An 18,604-nucleotide genomic window follows, 5' to 3' on the forward strand; every position below is an offset into this window, starting at 1 on the left:
GGTTGTGTGACTGAGCAGAAAAGGTTTGTTTTTTTTGTTTTTTTTCTGGAGAGACGGACAAACAGGTGCTAATATCTCACTCTTTCCCCCTTTTTCTGTCCCTCCCCCCTCTCTGTCGCTCTCAGACGGTCGATGACGACGCGATGGAGGCGTGAATGTGGTTTGGCGTGGCGAGAGCTGAACGATGCCCAAGGGTGGGGGTTCTAAAACCCCCCAGCTGGAGGACTTCCCACTCAGCACCGACATGGTGGAGAAGCAGGGTGGGAAGAAGGTGAGATAAAGTTACATTCATAACACACAGCTCATCCCGATGACCTGATAAAACCATTAGGGCGTGCAGTTAGGTGGCAGTCTGACACCGAGCTCGTGAAAGAGCTTCTGCTGTATTGATTATGACCTAAATTCAGTCCTACACACACACACACACACACTATGCCTTCTCTGTTCCACGTTGCTGTTTATGCTTTTTATCTCCTGTTCTAGTTCTGTGCATGTTATTTATTTCTGAATGTTAAAAATCTCTGAGATCCAGCCTTGTGCTCGCTGTAGCAGCAGTTCAAGATGAAGAACGATGAGGTTAGGTCAGCAGTTAGCTCGAGCTCAGAGTTACGATTCCAGCGTGTGTGTATGTACAGAGTTCTGGGCTGGATTGCATCAGACACTGCAAGGGGGAGGGAGTGAGAGCGAGCGAGCGAGCATGAGAGCATTGCTAGGAGACCAGTCACTAAACACCGCCACTCACGCAGGCAGCTTTGAAGCGAAGCGGCGGCTCACAGCTGTCATTCTGTTCAGACTGGTTTTTGGTTTCTCTCTCGTGCTACATGGAGTTCTACCCCATTACATGCATTACTGTCGAACGCATGTAAATACAGCGTTGTATGAATAATCTGTTGCATTCATATTAGCACTATTTAATTACTCGTAGTATCAGTGTTATTTTTATGCATTGTGTCATATATGTTTATGTATATTTGTTTGCCCAAACTGCTACTAATGCAATACTTGATATGCAGTTAAAACAGTTACATGTGTAATAGTTTGTTGTTGTTGTTAACACCGTCACTGTCTACTAACATACAGCACTAACACACACGTCCTGTGTATTATAGTAGAGATTATAATACATAATTTAGCTACGTGATAACTGTTTAATAAGCTTTAGTGCTGTACAAATGCAGGAATTTATATTGTACAATACACAAGGGGGGGTGTGTGTGTACGTGCATAAGAAAAATTGCAATTAAGGTTTTCATTTGACTTGCCCTTGTAATAATATATTTATATTTTGTGCATATGTCTTTTTATAAATAGAAATACAGTCAGGCTGATCCTGTGTTGATGTTCCTGTTCTTGATTTCGCAATTATCTGAAGTGTGTCGTTGCTTTCTCACATTTCTTGCACGCTGTTGAATGCACATACAGTAAGGCGGTGACATCATGGTCTCATGACATTGGGAGTGTTATTGGTCTTGGGAAGGAGGGAGGAGGAGGAGGAGGAGGGAGAGAGGCAGTCTGTGGGAACAGCGCCACGCTGCATTCCTGCTCAACCTTATCTTGCCATGTTCAACTTCCACAAAGAGCTCCTTAATTAGCCTTCATTAGCACTGCCAGCAGCCTGCCAGAGCTCCAGCTGTCCTGGCTGCCTCCAGAAAAACAAAAGGCGGCAAAAAAAAAAAAAAACATGCATTGCATAAGTGTATTTCTTCATACTGTAGATTTGAATTATGTAATATTGGTGTCATGATTTCCAGAAGAGCTGCTGTTAAAGACTCTGTCCCAGAGGATGATTACAGAGCATTGATTAGGGAGGAAAGTAGTGAGCTCGTCGTCACATGTTCACTCAGTTATATAACTGTAAATTACAGTGGAAGGAGGGCGATGGGATTAAGGAGAGAAGCCTGAAACTACTGAGAGCATGCGTGCTCTTTAAAACGTACTTCTAAATTGTGTGCGCGCGCATGCACATAATGATTCGAGGCGAATGCTGAAAGCTCTTTTCGGGTACTAATGACGTCCTACATCCAGAGGACGTCTGTGGGAAAATTTGAAAAAGCAAAGCGTAGTCTCTGTTTTAATTTAGAGAGCGCAGCACTGTTGCGGTGTACAAAACATTTCTGTCGGAGCTTGTGGTTTTTAACCCTCATGCAGACAGTAGCACAGATGTGAACCTTGTGCAGCGAAAGATACACCATGTTTCCAGTAAAGTGCAGTGCAGTGATATGACATTAAAAGCCTGAATCTAAAAGCACACAAATCAACTACCTCGGGTTTCCCGACGAGTCCGTTTCGCAGCACTGCGCACGAAATGCGTCACTACTGTACCGTTACACTTTTTTTTTTTTTTTTTTTTTCCCGTTTGAGCTAACATGCAGAAGTGTGTATCGGGTCAAACTTTGACAAAGTTTGAAGGTTAAGCGACACCTGAGCATGCACCGCTGCAAGTATTGATCTGACATCCAGTACAGCTTTTGCTGTGCGTTTAGAAAAAGATTTTTAGATTAAGTGCAGCATATGAAAGTATAATACTGCAATGAGAATTTGGCTATTTATAATCACTCCAGGATGATAAAATGACCCTGGGTTAGGCATTTTCAAGTCTGGTTTCCAGGGAGGAAGCAAGTTTTAAACGATGAAACTGGGAATTCAATCTGGCAACCTTGAACTGGTGTTTCAGCAAGTGTTTTGTAGACTGTTACCCAGTTCACGTTGTACGTATCCTTTTCACACACATTTTCAGGTACATGCATTAAATATTTTGCAGGAATGGATAATCATTAAAGTTAAAATATATATGAGTGATTCCACGCTTATGGGTACTGAAATGGGGACATGAACTTATTCACCTAAAACCATTTCTTTTTTTACCATCAGGTCACAAAACATGTACTCTTTAATGAATGATATGTTAAAAGATGACTTTAATTTTCTGAGATGTAATAAAAAGATATTTATATGCCAAAGTCAAGCCTATGAGTTCCAAAATGATGTCTGTTACATTACTTCTGTTACGATTGTCCATCTCGCGTCTGTTACAAATTAATTACAATCTAGCTATATACCATGTTCATCTTATTGAAAGAATGTGTATGTTTATTCTACTACACATGTTTATTAATTATATTTGCTAAAACATCACCTTCCTATGTTTCAAAAAGTAATTCTACATTGTTAAAATTGAGAATATATATGTCCACAACACTTCTGTTACGTTCTGACTTTGGCATATAAATATGTTTTTATTACATCTCAGAAAATTAAAGTCATCTTTTAACATATCATTCATTAAAGATTACATGTTTTGTGACCTGATGGTAAAAAAAAAAGAAATGGTTTTAGGTGAATTTTTAAAAATATATGTGTGTATCCCCATTTCAGTACCCATAAGCGTGGAATCACTCATATATTATTTATTTATTTATTTATTTTGCAGAGCAGGATTAATATTTATAGCTAGGGTAGGTGATTTATTTTATAAGCAATTTCTGTTATTTGAAATGCTCTTGCAGCCTGACGGCAATAGATAAATTAAATGACTTGACGAAGTAAAAGAAAAAAAATCTCTCACTGTGGCAGTCACAGGGCTGGAAAAAGCCTGTCCAGTCATTTTTATTCTGTCCGATCGAAATGATTGGACGGCTTGTGTGTCTACCTGTACGCGCACGCACACTTCCGTTGTACTCCTTGCATGAGACCAGAGTCTTCTATGACGTTCAGGTGTTTTCTTGCATGTGAATGAGGCATGGGGTAGTTGGATATAATAATGATGAGCTATGTTCCTCCCTCAGTGCTCTCTCTTGTGGATTTGTTCTCCAGCAGTAGTCAGGCAGTGCGCGTTCATGTGTTTTGGAGGACTGAAGGGATGGATGGGATTTTTTTTTTTTTTGGATACTTTCAAAATCTTGCTTTCCTGTGCTGTTTTCTCCAAAAAATTACCTTTCATTCATTTGATCTTGCTTTGAGGTTTCAGGCCAAGATTTCACATTTAGTTACGTTACTAGTCATATCGACGTGATCTCAGAACTGGTAGAAGTTGTGGAGTTATAAACAAAGAAAAATGCCATTGGTTATCATTGAGTACTTTGACCCAAAAGTGTTTTGTGATTGCACTGCATAGTAGATATTGAAACTATTGCTTGCTTCAAAGCTTGCATAAAATGCAGCAAACATTTAGGCCCTGTCCACACGGCAACGGATTCAGGTGACTCCGATACAATTGCTTATCGTTTAGGCCTGGCGTCCACACGGCACCGGCGTTTTGGGTGCCCAAAACGCAATCTTTTTGAGAACGGGTTCCAGAGTGGAAAGATCTGGCAACGTTGCCGTTGTGAAGTCGTCTGGATGAGTAGAACGGATTTGTTTACGATGACGTCACAACCACATGACTGTGAGTGCTTCACGCCGGGTAGAAGTGTAACGAATATCACCAGGATATCACCAGGAAAAAGCCTTACAGAGCACTAGTGAGAGTGAAACACGAGCTTGGATATTATTATTATTATTATGTTCAGTGTTAGTTCACAGTAGTAATGCAAGAAGCAGAATAGTGACAGTAATAGTGAAGCAAAAACATGCAATTGTACAAACACTGCAGCTCTACAGCAAAATATTCATTTATGAAATGGTCTGATTCTTAACACCAGTAGTGCCAATGATCTTCTCATTGCGATGCGAGTTGTCAACAAATCCTATAACTTGGTTCATGAAACGCGCTTACAAAATATTTTCACTGTGAATATTTATTGTGTAATGGTGCAATCCCGCCAGCAAAAATAGGGGAAAAAAGGAGCGATCTCACCTCTTCAGATGTTGATTTAAGTCCGACAATACATTCCTCAAAAAGGGCGTAGAGGAGCAAATTAATCCAATTTATTCCGGACCATTAAAGACGCCGCCTTCCGCGTAGAATCATACGTCATCCTCGCCGCCATATTGGATAGGTCAAAGCGGAGAATAAAGATTAGCTGCGTTTAACTGTACCAACAGGTTTACCGTCCAAACGAGATCATATGGGATTACCTTTCACAGGTGAGAAACAGCAAATTAATCCATCAACGTGTATCATTCAATTTATTCCGGACCATTAAAGACGCCGCCTTCCGCGTAGAATCGTGTCATCCTCGCCGCCATTTTGGAGAGGTCAAAGCGGAGAATAAAGATTAGCTGCGTTTAACTTTACCAACAGGTTTTCTGTCCAAACGAGATCACATGGGATTACCTTTCACAGGTGAGACTGGAAAAATACTTTTCATTGTATTTGGTCATTATAATGTAATTTTACGAACAGATTTTCCTGACTTTGTGGGTAATATGAAGTCTCGCGCATAATAGTTTATGCGCATGCGTCCTTACTTCTTCTATTGTTCTGGTGTCTCCGAAGGGACCGTCTTACAGTGCCCCTAGAGGTGTGGCATGTGTATTGCATCGTTTTCAGCAAGCGTTGCGTTGCCATATGGACCTGATATTTTACTGATCGTTGCCCATTTGGACGCGATATATTTTTAAATAACATCTCGTTGCCGTTGTCGTGTGGATGTAGCCTTAGAGTAAAGAAACGGATTAGACTGCATCTGAGTAGAACATGGAGTTTAACACTGCAGCTATTAAAGCAGTACTTCTCACAGAAATCGGTGAACTTTATAGTAAAGACTAATAGCTTGTAGGAACAGTTAGTGTGATGTTTGTGATGATTAGCTCCTCCTGGCCAAATGTTGGCCTTGTTAGTTATAGTATTAAACTTTGATTCAGTTACCACTAATCACAAAGCTCACAGTTTTGTTGAAGTTAGGGTTTCTTTAACCCTGAAGGAGCAACCGTCTATTGCTGGGTTTCACGTGACGTCACATCTGCCTCATTAAGGCCAATTTATGCTGACAACCCAGTCCTCGCAGATGGCGTCTGCGTAGCCCCCCCCCCCCCCCCTTCGCAGACGCTCTGCGCGCACCTCCCAAAAATTGTGACCACCGCAGAAGCCTCGCAGACAGTGTCGCAGACAAGAGGGCTCTGATTGGTCCACTCTACATCCGCTGTACACGCACTTCCGCTTCCCTACTTTCCCGGTTTGTTTTGTTTTCACGACTGCCATTTTTAAAAACACGAGCGAAGATGGAGCAGCACGAAGAGCGGTTGATCGAGGAAGTGAGGAAGTACGTACATCTATACAACTCCAGTTCTAGTCATTATAAGTAACCGGAGGATAAACACTCCACTAACCACACCCACCAACTACTCCTAGCGATTTCGTTATAACATCGAATAACATTTCGAATAACATCGCGCACGCCTATTACTCCCCGCTCAACGATAAATTACAACTGTCTGCGAAAGCCTTGTCGCAAGAGCATGCAGAGGCCCTTAGTTGTTCAAAACTTTAGCTGGTGGTCTACCAAAGCTCAGTTGACAAAGCGTTTGTACGGAGAAGGTGCATTGCTCGCATGAAAAATGCCTTACGCTTGCGTTGTTTTAGGTTGTTCGAATCAATCAAACCATGAAACTGCTAAGTTTCTTCAGGGTTCCCCGTGAACTAATAAAAAAGGTGAACAAACACAGGATTTCACAAGAAGATGTCGAGAAAGGTGGCTTTTGAACCTCTCACTGAAATTGAAGGGAGCCGAGTCGAAGCATGCTCGAGTTTGCAGTGATCACTTGGTGAAAGGTTTGTATTTCCCTCTCAGCTCTGGCCTTAGTGTTTTCCAAGTACTTTTCTTGCTGTGTGTTATTTTATGGTACTTTTTTTTAGTCACGAAGCGCTAAAGTCCCCAGCTGTTTCTTTGTTTACTCCTCACAAAGTCCACATGCATGAAGGTCGCGGCAAAATTCTTCCCCAGCCATACAGTTACAATGCGCCGTGATCACTTCTCCGTCTTGTTTAACTAAGATCCAGGTCTTTAAAGGGGTTTCTGATGATCTTTGTGAATGATTTACCTCAGAGATAAGAGCCGGCACAATTGAGAGTCAAGCCAACTGTTTGTTTACACTTCAACTTGCAGCGCTTTGTTGTAAAGATGCGAACGTAAAGCTTAAGAAGAAAAACATACTTACATGGGCAAAAACAATACTGGATTCATTCGGCAGCGACTTGATCCCGAGGTCCTTTACCCAGCCACACAAAAAAAAAGTTGTAGGCCTCCATACTCTTCCACGCTTTCATCTGTTTTGCGGTGTAGAAGGATGTCTGCAACACCAGATAGTTTGAGATGTTGGGGAACTCAACTGAAGGGTAGTTTTCAAGATTGTATGATAAATCCTTCTTTCCCAGACTGTAGGGGTCGATTCCATTGTACATAGCAATCTTCTGAATGTATCTAAAGCGAGCAGTGGCTTCTAGATTACGAGCGTACTCTAAGGGTGTATTCAGACCAGGATAGTTCGATAGTTCACTTGCTTTGGTTCGTTATACCAAATGTTTTTTTTATTTTTTCATTTTGGTGCGGTTCGCTTTCACACTACGTTTTAGTAAGCGGACCAAAATCTGTCAACAAAGCCACGCGCCCTGAGGTCGTTCAGGTATTGGTCAGAGATGACACGCGCACAAAGCGTTAAGTTCAAAAGTAGTCATGGAGGCTTTCTGTGCTGTTATTCTTTTTAATGTCATCAAAGCTATATGTTTTTTCCAGTTTTTACTGTTTTCACAATTGTGCGATTACTATGCTGTTGTACAAGTAATTTATCAACGACGACGACAAAGGGCAAGGCGGCTACGGAGGATAGCGCTGATGAGCGCACATCATGTTGTGACAGTTCTGGCTCTTCACGCAATAGATGAATTTCTTTTTTGCGTCGCTAGTACCGCCACTTTTTGAAAGAATGTCCCTGATTTTAATGTAGGTCTGACGGAGTTTCTTCACTTTTAGCCGACATTGTTCTGGGGAGCGCGTGAACCCCTTCTTCATTTTCTCACTGAGTACAGCAAACACGTCGGCATTTGTGTGTGTTCTCTCCAAAAGCTCAGATATGTGGACATCTGCCCATATATCCACAAGGGTACGCGTTTCTTCCTCGGCCCACGTTTGCCCCCTACTCATTTTTTGTACTCTGTAGTCTAGCCTACCACTGGTCTGAATGACTGAACGACTGTTGTAAGGTTACCTTGACAACCGAAACAGTGTTTGCACTTTGCGGTGGAGTGTCAAGACTCTGTCTCCCATAATGCTCGACAAACGACGGAAGCTCCCGAGGTACAAAAAAGCAAAACTGTCGGATTAGGTCCGGTCTGCTTTCACACCTCCAAAAGATCCGCACCAGGGTTCCTTTGGTCCGGACCGAGTCCGACCTTGCAGCTCGGTCTCGGTCCGCTTGTTTGGTCCGGACCAGAGTTCGGTGGTTTGTATTCAGACCAACCCAAAAGGTCCGGACCAAGGGAAGTTTGGTCGTTTGGTCCAGACCAAACATTGTAGGTGTGAATACGCCATAAGTTATCGCTAGTTGTTTGCACTACAGCAGGTTTAGACCACCAGCTATTTCACTTCCGGTAAAACCGCTAAGAAAAGTCACGTGACTGAAACCCAACAATTGTCACAAAAGTGCAATGCTTGAAAATAAACCGAGGCAAAGCACTGACTGACTGACTCACAATTGAAGCACAGCTAAACAATAATACACTGCAACCCTGCCCCTGCTATAACACTTCTTGGGGACGTCCAAATAGTTTGTTATACCACAAAGTTCGTTATACTGAAATGGGCCAGCTTGTAACACCAAACACTGTCGTTATATGAGAAATTTTAGGCACATTGTCCTCATCACAAATTACCACATCTGCATCACTATCACAGTTCACTGACTGAGTTAAAGGATCACAAACGGAGGCGATGATTTTTTCGTATGCTATGGAAATGATGGAGGTTACCAGCGTATCGTTGTCCGTGTCCACCCACTGACGCGCTTTGTTCTCTAAATCTTCACCAATCAGTTCATTCATGTGTTGAAAATCACCAATGTTGTTTATATCGCACCGCAGGGCTGGGCAGGGGGTATAAAAACGCCGCTGGTGCGCTTTAACTAGGTGTTAAGTTTAGCCATGTCAGCAGTCATTTTGTCCTTTTATTGGTCCTTTGATCGTTGTTGATAATTGTTAGTGATTGGCACCTAAGCAAGGCTCGTTAAGCCTGTGTTTTATGGCGTTAACAGATATTGTTAATGTGACTGCAGACTTGATTCTTTATTGTTCGTCTCTGGTGGGAAGAGGAGCGCATGGCTCACTGTATCATGTAAGCAGGCAAATGACTGCTGTAACTGCAGAAAGTGTGTTTATTTACAAACAGGCAGGCAAACGGTTCAAAAATGTAAGACAAAGGTAGGGTTGTGAAACGGACAATGGTCAAGCAAGGCACAAACAGAAAAGCAGAACCAAAGACAAAAGGGAGAGTCCAAGCACACAAAACAAGGTTAAAACCAGAAAGGCAATACACAGATACAAGGCCTGGTAATGTGAGACACTAGGTACAGCGCGTATACTACACGAACTCTGTGCGCTTAGAAAGTCCTTATAAGTGCACATGCTGTGATTGCGCCCTAATCTGGAACAGGTGCATAGTACTGCAATTAGTCCCAATGGTGCTGCACGCGTTGTATTTTGCGGCGCACTCTGAGTGCCGGCACACATGGACGTGACACAGTGATGTTCATTGTCACTAAAGGTGGGGGTCACAAACTTGGTTCCTTATATGCGAAAGTTCATAGTAAGAGTTTGTTATAGTGGGATTGCAGTGTAGCGTGCTTGTTAGCACGCCCAGGTTCTTCGACGTGCTTTCATATAGATAACTTCAGGCTTGTAGTACTCAAGTCCAACTCGTGCCCTAATTTTAAGGACTTGTGACTCCACTCAGACTTGAGCACTGATGACTTGGATTCAGACTCATGCATTAATACTTGGAAAATGGAGACGAGGACTCGGATTTCTTTCTTTATTTTCTTGGTAACATGCCATAATAATTTGGCATAAGATATATTTATATCTACAACCCCGATTCCAAAAAAGTTGGGACAAAGTACAAATTGTAAATAAAAACGGAATGCAATAATTTACAAATCTCAAAAACTGATATTGTATTCACAATAGAACATAGACAACATATCAAATGTCGAAAGTGAGACATTTTGAAATTTCTTGACAGCAGCACATCTCAAAAAAGTTGGGACGGGGCAATAAGAAGCTGGAAAAGTTTAAGGTACAAAAAAGGAACAGCTGGAGGACCAAACTGCAACTCATTAGGTCAACTGGCAATAGGTCATTAACATGACTGGGTATAAAAAGAGCATCTTGGAGTGGCAGCGGCTCTCAGAAGTAAAGATGGGAAGAGGATCACCAATCCCCCTAATTCTGCGCCAACAAATAGTGGAGCAATATCAGAAAGGAGTTCGACAGTGTAAAATTGCAAAGAGTTTGAACATATCATCATCTACAGTGCATAATATCATCAAAAGATTCAGAGAATCTGGAAGAATCTCTGTGCGTAAGGGTCAAGGCCGGAAAACCATACTGGGTGCCCGTGATCTTCGGGCCCTTAGACAGCACTGCATCACATACAGGCATGCTTCTGTATTGGAAATCACAAAATGGGCTCAGGAATATTTCCAGAGAACATTATCTGTGAACACAATTCACCGTGCCATCCGCCGTTGCCAGCTAAAACTCTATAGTTCAAAGAAGAAGCCGTATCTAAACATGATCCAGAAGCGCAGACGTCTTCTCTGGGCCAAGGCTCATTTAAAATGGACTGTGGCAAAGTGGAAAACTGTTCTGTGGTCAGACGAATCAAAATTTGAAGTTCTTTATGGAAATCAGGGACGCCGTGTCATTCGGACTAAAGAGGAGAAGGACGACCCGAGTTGTTATCAGCGCTCAGTTCAGAAGCCTGCATCTCTGATGGTATGGGGTTGCATTAGTGCGTGTGGCATGGGCAGCTTACACATCTGGAAAGACACCATCAATGCTGAAAGGTATATCCAGGTTCTAGAGCAACATATGCTCCCATCCAGACGACGTCTCTTTCAGGGAAGACCTTGCATTTTCCAACATGACGATGCCAAACCACATACTGCAGCAATTACAGCATCATGGCTGCGTAGAAGAAGGGTCCGGGTACTGAACTGGCCAGCCTGCAGTCCAGATCTTTCACCCATAGAAAACATTTGGCGCATCATAAAACGGAAGATACGACAAAAAAGACCTAAGACAGTTGAGCAACTAGAATCCTACATTAGACAAGAATGGGTTAACATTCCTATCCCTAAACTTGAGCAACTTGTCTCCTCAGTCCCCAGACGTTTACAGACTGTTGTAAAGAGAAAAGGGGATGTCTCACAGTGGGAAACATGGCCTTGTCCCAACTTTTTTGAGATGTGTTGTTGTCATGACATTTAAAATCACCTAATTTTTCTCTTTAAATGATACATTTTCTCAGTTTAAACATTTGCTATGTCATCTATGTTCTATTCTGAATAAAATATGGAATTGTGAAACTTCCACATCATTGCATTCCGCTTTTATTTACAATTTGTACTTTGTCCCAACTTTTTTTGGAATCGGGGTTGTACATTAATTTTGTACTGATTTCCTGTCTGAGTGTCATATCTGCATGCCTTGGTGTGTTCATCAGATAGACTCTCGGGTGCACTCCGGACAGCACACGTGCCGTAAACGACTCGCGCCTGCACAGGATTAAGGCGCAATTAGCGTGCCAATATAAAAACTGTGAAAACGCACTCACTTTGTGAAGTATTGAGTTGTATTGCTGACACATTACCGAGCCTTATTTCCTTGTTTGGTTTCCTGATCCCTGATTTCTTGTTTCTCATCTTTGATTCTGCCAAGTCTACGATAGCCTGTTTGTCCCTCACTCGACCTACTGCCTGTTTCACCGTTTTACGATTTTGCCTGCCGTTCTGGATTGTTTACCGTCTTCACTCATATTAATAAACACGCCTTCTGCACTTACATCGGTCTCCCAACCATCTCTGAGAGAATACTTCACGCTCCCTGATAAAGAGAAGCACATTCACCTGTTCATACATCATGTTCAGGAACAAGCTAACGTTAATGGCGCTATAACAGCCACCGTCAAATGGTGCGGTTGGAGCGTTGTTCTCAGACTCGACTCGGGTCAATAGTGGACTCGGCTCGATTTTTTTTTTTTTTAAATGATATGGACTTGATTCTGACTTGAACACTGGGGACTCGAGACTGGACTCAGACTCGAGATGTATGCTGTGTTCACACTTATACCGGTACGAAAGTGGTATAACTGTATCGATACAAAGTATACCGGTACAGTTTAGTGCATCTGTCCACACTAGCGAGAAATGTTTGCGGTTTTCTTTCACGGTAGTTGAAATGCGTGTGCGTGAAATGTTTCCGTGGTTATCGAGTAACTTCCTTCCGAGAATATATGGCATCTGTTATTTCGAGATCTCGAGAAAACAAAACAATTATTTCATGATCTCAGCTGGATCACTGTATCTCCGTCGGTAGAGACGAAGCCGGGCCAGTCTTCTGCGGAGGCGCCGCGGACTAATTTTGAAATTATCCCTTATTAAAAGGCTTAATGCAATCTCTCCCTGTGTTAACCCCTGATCAAAATATTGCCTTATTAGGTGATCGATTATTCCAGACATTTTAATGACCAAAGTTGCGTCTATACAGAATGAGAAATAGCCCCAAAGTCAGCATATCACAAGTCTCTTGGCGCACCTGAATGAACCATTTCTCAGCTGTTTACTCGAGATCATGAAATAATTTTGTTTTCTCGAGATCTCGAAATAATGGTTTTGTTTTCTCGAGATCTCAAATTAGTTGTGTTGTTTTCTCGAGATCCTGAATTAATTATGTCGTTATCTCGGGATAACAAGGTGAATAAAAAAAAAAAGGATTATATGAAGGGCCTCTCTCGGCTTCCGTACGGATGAAACGACATGTGTGTGCTTTTTGTTGTCAGTGTACAGTCTGTATTTCTGGTGGTCTTTTATTCAGTCGAATCGTATAAAGCGCGCGAGGCAGTTGAGAAAGAAACAAACAAATCTCCGTTCTTCACTATTTTATTCAGCGAAGACATCGATTGAGGTGTGTGACTTTGCGCATGCGCATTATATTTGTATCGATACAGAGCCGCTTCATCTGTCCACACTACAGCGAAGCGCTACAGTACCGATACTGTACCGGTACGAAACCCATACATTTGTGGGTTTCGTACCGATACAGTTATACCGCTACAGTACCGGTATAGTTGCTAGTGTGGACAGGTGTTGCGGTACGAAAGTAGTTTCGTATCGGTACAAAATCCCTAGTGTGGACAGGGTATTAGTGACTCGACTACAACAGTGGATAACTTACAGATTATATTGAACAATGAGTGAATCTTATTCTTAAAAATTATTCTTGATTTACTGCATCTGCATGCGTTAGCCAGTTGCAGGCTAGCTAATGGATAAGATGGCTAGCTTTAATACTCAGTATTATGGTCATTATAGTGACTCATATATTTCAGATGAATTTATTAGTCCATGATAGATTTGTTACCAAATAAACTGTGTGGTTATTAAAAAGTGAAAGTTTGCAAGTTTTTCTTATGAAGGCAAAAATATGTATTCTTGTTGCCAAATAAAATAATTGTTTCCTATTTATTTAACTCACTGCACATATTCTCCTCTTCTCACACATTCATATCACGACTCTTCATCTTCATCCTGTAACCTTTTTTTTGCACATTCCGGAATGTACTGTACAGCTTGGACTTCAAAACAACCCAAGCACATACTCCTTAAATATGTCCACTTTTCAAACTCGTATAATTTAGATTCTTCTTATTCCATCTATATAACTACATTTTGGCTCGATTTTAATTCTTCTATCTTAAAGGAACAGTCCACCGTAGTTCCATAATGAAATATGCTCTTATCTGAATTGAGACGAGCTGCTCCGTACCTCTCCGAGCTTTGCGCGACCTCCCAGTCAGTCAGACGCAGTCAGACGCGCTGTCACTCCTGTTAGCAATGTAGCTAGGCTCAGCATGGCCAACGGTATTTTTGGGGGCTGTAGTTAGATGCGACCAAACTCTTCCGCGTTTTTCCTGTTTACATAGGTTTATATGACCAGTGATATGAAACAAGTTCAGTTACACAAATTGAAACGTGGCAATTTTCTATGCTATGGAAAGTCCGCACTATAATGACAGGCGTACTAACACCTTCTGTGCGCTTCGGCAGCGCATTGATATCTGAGCTCCGTATCAATGCGCTGCCGAAGCACGCAGAAGGTGTTAGTACGCCTGTCATTATAGTGCGGACTTTCCATAGCATAGAAAATTGCCACGTTTCAATTTGTGTAACTGAACTTGTTTCATATCACTGGTCATATAAACCTATGTAAACAGGAAAAACGCGGAAGAGTTTGGTCGCATCTAACTACAGCCCCAAAAAATACCGTTGGCCATACTGAGCCTAGCTACATTGCTAACAGGAGTGACAGCGCGTCTGACTGCGTCTGACTGACTGGGAGGTCGCGCAAAGCTCGGAGAGGTACGGAGCAGCTCGTCTCAATTCAGATAAGAGCATATTTCATTATGGAACTACGGTGGACTGTTCCTTTAACTGTTCAAGCACCAGTCAGCAAAGCAAATTCCTTGTATGTGAGAACGTACTTGGCAATGAACTTGGTTCTGATTCTGCTCGGATCCAGGGTCTTTTATGTTTACATTTCAAAACCCTGCTGATTGGTTTGACAAGTTTAACATGAACTGAAATCTGTTTCTCGTATTTCCATGTCATGTCCCCAGGATAAAGATAAAGGCTCGTCAAACAAGACTCCTAAATTGGACCGCAGCGATGGCGTCAAAGACATGAAAGAGAAGGCTCCTAAGAGGAAGCTTCCCTTCACCGTCGGAGCCAATGGAGACCAGAAAGATTCAGACTCGGGTAAGGAGGCAGGCCCAGGCCTTTGAGCCTGGTTGTGGGTAACAGGAAGAAAGAAAGGTGGTGGAGTTGTTTGTCTGTACTGAAGCGGTCTGTTGCTGGACTATCAGGAAGCTTGAGAACACAAACCTGGCAGCAGTACATAGGGAATTATTGGATACAGTGGACTGAGGAGGGTTTTGGTAAGTCATCCATCTGTGTTTTCTTTAATAAAAAGAGCCTGCTCGGTGTTTAGTGAGCTCAGATTGGAGTATGGTGTAATTATTTGGTAGCGAGTAGTTCAAACAGTTTTCGTAATGAAATGGGTTTAGGTTAAATCACTTAATGTGATCCTGGGTGTGATTTTTGTCAGAAGGGTTGTTGCGAGCAGTGTACGTTTCCAGTTTCTTGTTGAGTTTTTATTTTTAACTTGGACTGATTTTAACAGTAGAATTTTTGTTCTAGTTATAGAGAGTAGATGTCATGGTTGGCAGCAAGGTGGTACAGTGGTCATCACTGTCGCCTTACAGCAAGAACGTTCCGGGTTCGAACCTCACGGCCGACTGTGTGGAGTTTGCATGTTGTCCACGTGTCTGTGTGGGTTTCCTCCCACGGTTCAAAAACATGCAGATTAGTTCAAGTTCACTTTATTGGCAATAATGCCATATGTGCAGGACATACAGAGAATTGAAATTGCGTTTCCCTCTTATCCGAGGTGCAAACAGTAATAAACATGAAATATAAAATATAGGTACAAGATATAAACTTTAAAAAGAGGAAGGGAAAAAAAATGGGGGGGGGGGTATTTACACACACAAGCTAAAGCTAGCTAAGAAAAGACAGTGGCAATCCAGAAAGTGCAAATGTGGCAGTGTGAACAGAATTAACGGTATAAATTTAAATGTGACGAATGACAATTAGATTAGGTACAAATACCCAGGTTGCACATACTTAGGCCCTGTCCACACGGCAACGGATTCAGGTGACTCCGATACAATTGCTTATCGTTTAGGTCTGGCGTCCACACGGCACCGGCGTTTTGGGTGCCCAAAACGCAATCTTGTTGAGAACGGGTTCCAGAGTGGAAAGATCTGGCAACGTTGCCGTTGTGAAGTCGTCTGGATGAGTAGAACGGATTTGTTTACGATGACGTCACAACCACATGACTGTGAGTGCTTCACACCGGATAGAAGTGTAACGAATATCACCAGGATATCACCAGGAAAAAGCCTTACAGAGCACTAGTGAGAGTGAAACACGAGCTTGGATATTATTATTATTATTATGTTCAGTGTTAGTTCACAGTAGTAATGCAAGAAGCAGAATAGTGACAGTAATAGTGAAGCAAAAACATGCAATTGTACAAACACTGCAGCTCTACAGCAAAATATTCATTTATGAAATGGTCTGATTCTTAACACCAGTAGTGCCAATGATCTTCTCATTGCGATGCGATGCGAGTTGTCAACAAATCCTATAACTTGGTTCATGAAACGCGCTTACAAAATATTTTCACTGTGAATATTTATTGTGTAATGGTGCAAAGTGAGAGAGAGAGAGAGAGAGACTCTGCCCTTAGGGCAGAGTCAATCCCGCCAGCAAAAATAGGGGAAAAAAGGAGCGATCTCACCTCTTCAGATGTTGGTTTTAGTCCTACAGTACATTCCTCAAAAAAGGGCGTAGAGGAGCAAATTAATCCATCAACGTGTAGTATTCAATTTATTCCGGACCATTAAAGACGCCGCCTTCCGCGTAGAATCATACGTCATCCTCGCCGCCATATTGGATAGGTCAAAGCGGAGAATAAAGATTCATGCGCTGCCTTTAGCTGTACCAACAGGTTTACTGTCCAAATGAGATCACATGGGATTACCTTTCACAGGTGAGAAACAACAAATTAATCCATCAACGTGTATCATTCACTTTATTCCGGACCATTAAAGACGCCGCCTTCCACGTAGAATCATACGTCATCCTCGCCGCCATATTGGAAAGGTCAAAGCGGAGAATAAAGATTAGCTGCGTTTAACTGTACCAACAGGTTTGCTGTCCAAACGAGATCACATGCGATTACCTTTCACAGGTGAGACTGGAAAAATACTTTTCATTGTATTTGATCATTATAATGTAATTTTACGAACAGATTTTCCTGACTTTGTGGCTAATATGAAGTCTCGCGCATAATAGTTTATGCGCATGCGTCCTTACTTCTATTGTTCTGGTGTCTCCGAAGGGACCGTCTTACAGCGCCCCTAGAGGTGTGGCATGTGTATTGCATCGTTTTCAGCAAGCGTTGCGTTGCCATATGGACCTGATATTTTACTGATCGTTGCCCATTTGGACGCGATATATTTTTAAATAACATCTCGTTGCCGTTGTCGTGTGGATGTAGCCTTAGGCCCTGTCCACACGGCAACGGATTCAGGTGACTCCGATACAATTGCTTATCGTTTAGGCCTGGCGTCCACACGGCACCGGCGTTTTGGGTGCCCAAAACGCAATCTTTTTGAGAACGGGTTCCAGAGTGGAAAGATCTGGCAACGTTGCCGTTGTGAAGTCGTCTGGATGAGTAAAACGGATTTGTTTACGATGACGTCACAACCACATGACTGTGAGTGCTTCACGCCGGGTAGAAGTGTAACGAATATCACCAGGAAAAAGCCTTACAGAGCACTAGTGAGAGTGAAACACGAGCTTAGATATTATTATTATTATTATTATTATTATTATTATGTTCAGTGTTAGTTCACAGTAGTAATGCAAGAAGCAGAATAGTGACAGGAATAGTGAAGCAAAAACATGCAATTGTACAAACACTGCAGCTGTACAGCAAAATATTCATTTATGAAATGGTCTGATTCTTAACACCAGTAGTGCCAATGATCTCATTGCGATGCGAATTGTCAACAAATCCTATAACTTGGTTCATGAAACGCGCTTACAAAATATTTTCACTGTGAATATTTATTGTGTAATGGTGCAAAGTGAGAGAGAGAGAGAGAGAGAGAGTCAATCCCGCCAGCAAAAATAGAGAAAAAAAGAGCGATCTCACCTCTTCAGATGTGGGTTTAAGTCCTACAATACATTCCTCAAAAAGGGCGTAGAGGAGCAAATTAATCATTATTTAATTAGCATTCAATTTATTCCAGACCATTAAAGACGCCGCCTTCCGCGTAGAATCATAGGTCATCCTCGCCGCCATTTTGGAGAGGTCAAAGCGGAGAATAAAGATTAGCTGCATTTAACTGTACCAACAGGTTTGCCATCCAAACGAGATCACATGGGATTACCTTTCACAGGTGAGACTGGAAAAATACTTTTCATTGTATTTGGTCATTATAATGTAATTTTACAAACAGATTTTCCTGACTTTGTGGCTAATATGCATCCTTACTACTTCTATTGTTCTGGTGTCTCCGAAGGGACCGTCTTACAGCGCCCCTAGAGGTGTGGCATGTGTATTGCATCGTTTTCAGCAAGCGTTGCGTTGCCATATGGACCTGATATTTTACTGATCGTTGCCCATTTGGACGCGATATATTTTTAAATAACATCTCGTTGCCGTTGTCGTGTGGATGTAGCCTTAGTGCTGGTCCCAAGCTCGGATAGACCGGGGAGGGTTGGGTCAGGAAGGGCATCCAGTCTAAATACCTATGCAAATCTGCTGTGCCGACCCCTAACAGGAACAGCCGAAAGATTATCGTGGGGGTGGGGAGTTGGC

General features: G+C 42.2%; 1 protein-coding gene across 3 annotated transcripts in view; it reads left to right on the forward strand.

The window, feature by feature from the left end:
* ankrd11 (ankyrin repeat domain 11) overlaps positions 1-18,604 on the forward strand; it is a 272,200-nt gene that overhangs the window by 229,852 nt on the left and 23,744 nt on the right. For all 3 annotated transcript variants that reach the window (XM_060911699.1, XM_060911698.1, XM_060911700.1), the window contains 2 exons: positions 126-271; positions 14,769-14,907. In XM_060911699.1, the coding sequence (XP_060767682.1) occupies positions 185-271; positions 14,769-14,907 (226 nt within the window). In that variant the 5' untranslated portion in view covers positions 126-184. The remainder of the gene's footprint in view (positions 1-125; positions 272-14,768; positions 14,908-18,604) is intronic.

The sequence above is a fragment of the Neoarius graeffei genome, chromosome 27, assembly GCF_027579695.1.
Source record: "Neoarius graeffei isolate fNeoGra1 chromosome 27, fNeoGra1.pri, whole genome shotgun sequence".
Taxonomy (NCBI): domain Eukaryota; kingdom Metazoa; phylum Chordata; class Actinopteri; order Siluriformes; family Ariidae; genus Neoarius; species Neoarius graeffei.